Genomic DNA, 7732 nt, shown 5'->3' with positions numbered 1-7732 from the left:
TTGGTAGCCAAGCTCTGTCGCACCAAATCCTATTCAAACAAGGACGAGAGAGAGAGGGAGAGAGAGAAAGGCCAGGAGACATTTGTATCTGAGTGGACGAGCACAAACAATCCCTGGCACACAGCTTTTGAGTGTCACACAAACCACCCTCCTCCCTCTCTCTCTCTCTCTCTCTCTCTCTCTCTCTCTCTCTTTCTCTCTCTGTCTGTCTCTCACTCTCTCTTTCTGTATGTCCCTCTCTCTGTCCTATTCAGTGACCGGCCCGGCCCGTCCCTTTCACCCCTCCCTGTGTACTCTCTCTCAGGATGGGGATGTCTATCCCTATAAAAGGCATGTGTGTGCCCTGACAGGGTTTTATTCCAGCCATGGAGAGTCAGAGAGTCCTGTCATCTTACAGGAAGCGTTTCGGGCCCCAGGGGGCCGGCAGCGTGGGTGGGGGCGTGCGGCTCAGCAGTCTCTCCTCCAGCCGCTTCTCCCTCCATGGGAGTCCCCGCCACATGACCCACTCCAGCACCATTTCCCGTCTCTCCCTGGGGTCGGCTGGAGGGGCCCTGCTCCTGGGGACCCCTGGGAACCGGCTGGACTTCTCGGCTGACTCACTCCTCAAGGCCCAGTACCGGGAGACGCGCACCAACGAGAAGGTGGAGATGATGGGTCTGAATGACCGCTTCGCCAGCTTTATAGAGAAGGTGCGCTTCCTGGAGCAGCAGAACACGGTGCTGGTGACGGAGCTGACCCAACTGAGGGGGAAGGAGCCCAGCCGTCTGGGGGACATCTTCCAGGAGGAGCTGAGGGAGCTGCGCAGGCAGGTGGACGGACTCAGCGCTGGGAAGGCCCGGCTGGAGATAGAGAGGGACAACATGGCTGCTGACGTGGCCACGCTCAAACAGAGGTGAGAATGAGGCAGTCTCATTTCCATCAATACAATTAGTCTCTGATCAGTCTACTTTGTTTTAGTATTTTGGAGTTCCAATTGATATTGTGGAGTTCTAATTGCTTCAGCAGTCTGTCCCCTTAAAAGTTTATTCGGAATTTGATTTAGTGGATTCCTAGTGTTTGGCGTGTGTATTGGTCAATATGTTAATTTTGAATTGGAATCTTTGCTACAGTCTAAAACCAACAAATGGTAGTTGCCATAACACAATTCAGTATAACTGGATATCGTGTTACATGATAAAATTGCTCAGTAGATGCTTTGGCTTGTTGGTTATTGAAAACACTGTGCTCTGAGAAGGCGTTACTCAATGGGTGTCCCTCTTTCTAAACTTGATCCTGACCAGACCCCTACAGCCATTCATGAGTGTGGAGGAATGGAGGAAACACGGAGGAGGAAACACAATAGAGCTGATTTCCACAAAGAGACCAGGGAGCCAGGCAGATGTTCTGTTGTTGCCTGATCCCCTTAATACTCATTGGTCAAATACACGCTTCTTAGTTATGTTTATTGGTTTATTGCTTAAGTGGCATAGTTTATAGTTATGAGGTTATGGCTTATGTTTTCACAGGGTGTTTTTTGTTGTTGCCAAGGACAAAGGGAACATCTAAGTTTGTATTGGTTTCTGAGCCTGTGTATACTATGGATCAGAGACGTGTGTGTGTGAGTGTCACTGCTCTCTGATTACAGATCTTTTCATTTGCTTTGGTGCAGTATGTGGTATATTTTCAGAACACTTAGTACAGAACTCAAACCACATCATCAGAAAGGCAGTCATTTCTCAACTCAATTGAGGAAGTACAACATCAAATCATACATTCACTTTTTGACCAAACTTAATTAGTGTTTCATCTGGAAATACATGTTTCACATTCACAATGCAATACATGTTTGTTTAAAGTAATTGCTTTTCACAATGCAATGTTCACTTTATTTTTGCTATGATTGTCTTCTCATTTTTTAAATGACATTTTACGATTAACCGACTGCTCTTAATTGATAATCACTTAACCGTTTGGTAAACCTATAGATTTTAGATGTTTTTTCTACTACAGTTTTAGAGAACTAAATAGTGAAAAAGTATATTTATAAAGTATAAATATATATGTACTATAATGTACAATTATGATAATGAAGCATTTAGCTGCACAAATAAAACAACATAACATTGTATTTGTCACTTCTTAAACAACAAGTGTAGATTAATAGCTTACTTACGGTCCCTTCCCTACAATGCAGAGAGAAAGAGAAAAATGGCACAAACCAGTACTTGTGCACCTGCGATAACATCTGCAAATCTGCACGCAACCAATTCACTTTGATTTGGCTATTAGGATTTTACTGCAAAACATTTAGAATCTGATATTGACAAGATCAGAGATGTTCTCTGTCATACAATTGAAAACAGTGGTAACTATACATTTGGTCAAATTGAGTTAAGACTGAAATCAGGCTTTGTAGTCTCCTGGTTCAATTATCTTCCGTTTTCAAAGAAAATTGAGTTTCAAATGTGCAGTAACTACAATATCCACATAAGAACCAACGCAAACAGCAGTAAGTGAAGTTACTAAGTGAAGTTCCTGCAGTTTGCCTTGGTATTCTATCGGGCTCTGAGTTCAGGCCATCCCGATCATGACATGCCCTCACACACACCATGAGACAGTCAAAAGGTTGGATAAACACATTTAGATTGTAGATACTGTACTTTTATTTTGCATTACTCATATAGTTGTTTATCATACAAAGGCAGAGAGCAGTATCAGCATTTTAGGGGTCATAGGTCAGTGCATTATCACTTATCAACCTACAACGTATTTGGCTGGAGAGTAAAAAAATACTTTAAAGCCATTTTTCTCAGATTCACTGTTTGCGTAGACTGCTCTTTGCCTTTGTATGGCATTTCAGGTGGCTGCCCTGCCCTTGGCATTTGTAAAAATTCTGTAGCAATATGGAGTGGGAAAGCGGCAGTGCATTTGGATAATTAATAGACACTGCAGTAAATAACATTTTAAAAACCATCTGTCTCGTCCAGGCCCGGAGTCTTATACTTAGTATCAATGGTTGCTTGGTGAAAGATAAAAGGTTTTGAATATAAATAACGTGTTAGTTTGGTACTAAGAGTTTTGAAAATTCACCACATACGTGTGAAAATAGCACCAAAGCTAATATAAAAAAACATTAAGAGACATCTGCTTTTCACCTCTTAGAGCTCAGCATGAGTATCAATGGTGAAGGTTGACAAGGTTAGAGGTCAGTTCGTGTTTCCTGCTGGTTTCCCAACTCTACTCTCTTAACACCAATTCATCAGTCTCTGAAGAAATACAGATCTGAGTTTGAGCGTGTGTGAGCATGTGTGTTTCAGTGTGGGGCAGATAGTGGTAGATGGAGTTTGGAAGTGTGTGTGTGTGCTTGCGTGTTCATGTGTGTGTGCTTGTTTGTGCGTGTGTGTGTGTGTTTTGGCTCCATTCTGTATGCGTAAACTCCGCCTCCGTGGGAAAGGCTGATGACAGGCTGATGTATAGAAGTGAATGGCTAATGATGTGTAAGCTCTCCATTCAGCTGAGCTCAGCCCACCTACTGCCAACTCTGCTACTGCAGCGTGGAAGACAAGTGGTACTCAAACAGTCCATATCATCAGTTTATTCATGTCATTATGTATACAAGGATATCCATACACAGACACATTTAATCATATGCTGATCATGGATGGAAAACATGATCATATATATTGGGTAATTGGTGGGATGATGACTGGGATTCATTGACTTTGTATCAATAGAGAATAGGTTGAAACTAGGTTTTATCTGAGGTGCATGGATCCTCTTTGCGTGACCAATGAGGGGACTTAGTGTGCACCCTAACACTGCCTCTCCTTTTATCTGTCTGTTTTCTATTTTTCCTCACTCTCCCTTTCTCTTTCAATCAGACTGCAAGATGAGATGGTTCTTAGACAGGATGCAGAGAGCAACTTGAACGCCTTTAGACAGGTGAGGACATTTCTCTCATAATTTGTATAAATGTCACTATTATTGACCATGTCCCTCTTTGCATGTGATCTTCACAGCCCGTGTTTTTATATGAGGAATATACAGGTCACATTGACCTAAGGATTCTCTGTGTGTAGGATGTGGATGAGGCGTCTCTGAACCGTGTCCAGTTGGAGAGGAAGATAGACGCACTGCAGGATGAGATTGCCTTCCTCAAGAAGATCCACGAGGAGGTGAGCTTCAGCTTCCCCTCGTCTCTATGGCAATCTCTAGTCCTTACTGACCAACCTCTGTTTCCATCTCTAAAGTAAATAGTGAATATTCAGAGAATGAAAGAGGTGACTTTTAACCTGTAAGCCTGTGGTTGGTTCTCTATAGGAGCTGCGTGAGCTGCAGGAGCAGCTGATGGCCCAGCAGGTTCATGTGGATGTGGACGTGTCCAAGCCAGACCTGACCGCTGCTCTGAGGGACATCCGGGTCCAGTATGAGTCCGTGGCCTCCTCAAACATTCAGGAGACGGAGGAGTGGTACCGCTCCAAGGTCATATCAGAAAGCTTGGGCTATTGCATATACATGTACACACATTACTGTACAGGCACAGGGAGACACACTACCATACAGATAAACATGCATACAGCCAGGTGTTGCACAATGCACACATTGACAACACACTATAAGATGCAAACCTTTAAAGTGTCCTGTCTCTCCTTTTGTTGTAATGCACAGTTTGCCGACTTGACCGACGCAGCTACTCGGAATGCAGACGCCTTGCGATTGGCCAAACAGGAGGGCAACGAGTACCGCCGGCAACTCCAGGCCATGACCTGTGATGTGGAGGCGCTCCGTGGAACAGTGAGTTGTCCAATCAGAGCAGAGTGTGCTGTATCAACAATGAGACAATGAACATGAGTTCCATGACTCCCCTCTCTAACTGAACCACCTCTACTCTTTCATCTCTTTCCAAACCTCTTCCCCCTTCCTTTCCTTCTCCCTCTCTTCCTCCTCTCCTGCAGAACGAGTCTCTGGAGCAGCAGCTGCGTGAGATGGAGGACCGTTTCTCCGTGGAGACGGCTGGTTACCAGGATATGGTGGGTCATCTAGAGGAGGAGATCCAGACTCTGAAGGAGGGGATGGCCAGACACCTGCAGGAGTACCAGGACCTGCTCAACGTCAAACTGGCCCTGGACATAGAGATTGCTACCTACAGGAAGCTGCTGGAGGGAGAGGAGAGCAGGTGAGGAGATAACGGTGGAGAGGGAGTAGGATGGTGGAGGGAGAGGAGGGTGGAGAGGAAGGAGGGTAGAAGTTAGGAAGAGAGGAGGGAGGAGGGAAGGAGAGAGAGGGTGTTGGAGGGAATAAAGTGGAACAAAATAATAAAATAATGTGGATCTAATGAGCTGGGTCGGGAGGAGACAGTGTGATGAAGAAAGAAAAGACAATAGGTGGTGGCTGGTAGTTACTGATACTCTCTCTTCCTCTTCCTCAGGATCACTGTTCCAATGCAGAGCTTCTCCAACCTGCAGTTCAGAGGTGAGTAAGGGTATCCTGACCCAGAAATATTAGCGTAGTCTATCATGGCATTTAATAATTTACCCCAGCCATATGAATGATGTGCTGATGCATAAATCTGAAGTTAGGATTCGGCTCTGACTGGATTCATGGGCATCTGAAAGCTAAACGTCTCTCTCACCCTCTCCCTGAGTATAGAGACCAGTATGGACACTAAGTTCTCTCCAGAGGCCCATGTCAAGAGGAGCATCATAGTGCGGACTGTGGAGACTAGAGACGGGGAGGTATGTAGAACATCATAGACCATTGCATGAGTCCATGGGGGATTTATTCCCATATCAGATGTGTGAATGTGCTTGCTTCCTACTTAGCTCCTCCAGAGGGCAGCATGCTACATTGTGTTATTCAATACATGCAATTTCACAAGCTTTCAGATCACTTATTGACAGTCCCTCCCTACTGCTGCATCTACAACCCAACATGCCCTGTTCCCTGCTCTGTGTTTCAGATCATTAAGGAGTCTACGGCTGAGAGGAAGGAGATTCCTGACAGTCCTTAAAGGACACAAATGTTGCTAGCTATATGTCTGTCATACTGTCCCCACTCCCCAGTAACGCTTAGAGGCCTTGCATGATAATGATACCCTTTCCTGACCAGGCACCTCCCTCTTCTCCAAACCTTAAAGTCCCCCCAGTTGCAACCACCTCCCCATCCCCTTCATCTCCTCTTCATCATCACCCCCAGACCATGCTACATCATTAAATACTTAGGAGTTGAATTTTGTTGAAACAAAAAAAAATCCCTCATTGCATCCTTATTAGCATTTTTGCCAAAAAATATTATTTTTGTATTGCTGTAACTGGAGATAGGCTTTAGTGCTGGGAAGTGTGGCCATGCACCTTAGAAGGAAGGGTCTTGGACTACTACCCTTTGTGATTAACAGACTTAATGCTTGGACATTTATTTTTTGTTCAGCTCATAATAGTGACAGATCAGAGTGGGAAATGTTCTCATTGTGTTTGGATTGTAGCCAGAGAGGGGGCCTTGAAATGTAGTGATTGTTATTCAGCTAGTGGTAGGGGTCGTGCTGAAGTTGTGTGGTTTGAGTGGATGTGAGAAGTCAAGAGGAAAGTACAGTTGCTGGGGTTAGCAGTGGACAGGATGGGTCTCAGACAAGGAAGATGACGTGTGAATGACAGTGCTTTTGGCAGAACTGTTGGTGAAAAGAAAGAAGCTGATGTAACTCTCCTCTAGGGCCAAACACCATATCAATTTCATCCCTCCGTCATACACTGCCCCCCCCCCCCTTCTCTCTCTGGATGCAGTGTCTCTAGTTCCACTGTTTCATTGCAACATCATATTTTAACACTAGAACAGCGCCTGGGGACATCCACTTACGCACCAGGGGTGAGAGGGACAGGATGGAGGTGAGACAGGGAGTATTGACGAGACCCATACCTCTGAAATCCCCTGTTCCTCCCCCAGCCCCATCTCTGGAGTGTCAGTGATTGTAGAGAGACACAAAAGAGGGTGTTGCTGAGATAGCTTGGTGGTGGTGGAGCGGGTGGGGTTACATGGTGTCTCCCTGATTACAGCCCTCTCCAAGAAACCCTGGGGGAGGGGGGGGGGGGCTTGGAAGGTGGAGGAAGGGGGTTGGAGGGTTGGAAGAGAGGAGGAGGGTTGGAGGAGAGGACGAGAGGAAGAGGGTTGGAGGAGAGGAGGAGGGTTGGAGGAGAGGAGGGGGGTTGGAGGGTTGGAGGAGAGGAGGAGGGTTGAAGGAGAGGAGGAGAGGATGAGGGTTGGCGGGTGGCTGTCACAACACTAACTGTTAATCCCAGCTCTATCCCTCTGCTTAGCACCCCTGCTGACATAAACAAACTGACACCCCTGTCACCTACCATTCAGTACAGATGGTGACTACAGACTGCTTTTCATTCTTCACTAAAGACAAACCGTAACCGTCTTCTAATGTGCCTGAGTTTCTTTCACATCTCCCTTCCCTCTGCTTTGCCTTCATGTCTTCACCCGTCAGCTCTAGATACTATTTCTTCTCTTCTTGTCTGCCTCTTACAGTAGCCACAGCTGAACCACACTGCAGTAGGTCTAAGAAAAACCTACAAGATGTGAATATAACCTTAGTTTTGACCAACATTATGACAACCCGTTAACAACAATAAAGCCATTTTGTTTGATTAGTATTTGTGTCTGAATGAGTCTTTTGTGAATAACAGTTTTTATTTGCTTCCTTTAGTCCAACACAAGCTGCTGCTTGGATTGAATGTGTACCGTTGTATGATTGTGT

General features: G+C 45.4%; 1 protein-coding gene across 1 annotated transcript; it reads left to right on the top strand.

The window, feature by feature from the left end:
• Positions 1-217: 217 nt before the first annotated feature.
• On the top strand, positions 218-7628 carry LOC110538640 (glial fibrillary acidic protein). The gene is made up of 9 exons (XM_021625581.3): positions 218-892; positions 3861-3921; positions 4059-4154; positions 4300-4461; positions 4648-4773; positions 4935-5155; positions 5408-5451; positions 5629-5714; positions 5939-7628. The coding sequence occupies exons 1-9, from the start codon at positions 366-368 to the stop codon at positions 5987-5989; spliced, it is 1374 nt and encodes a 457-aa protein (XP_021481256.1). The 5' UTR covers positions 218-365; the 3' UTR covers positions 5990-7628.
• Positions 7629-7732: the final 104 nt, after the last annotated feature.

Source organism: Oncorhynchus mykiss, chromosome 12, assembly GCF_057628025.1.
Source record: "Oncorhynchus mykiss isolate SJ-2025 chromosome 12, ASM5762802v1, whole genome shotgun sequence".
In the NCBI taxonomy this organism is placed as follows: Eukaryota; Metazoa; Chordata; class Actinopteri; order Salmoniformes; family Salmonidae; genus Oncorhynchus; species Oncorhynchus mykiss.
Note: the sequence above shows the minus strand (reverse complement) of the source record. Positions and strands in the feature narration are given on the sequence as shown.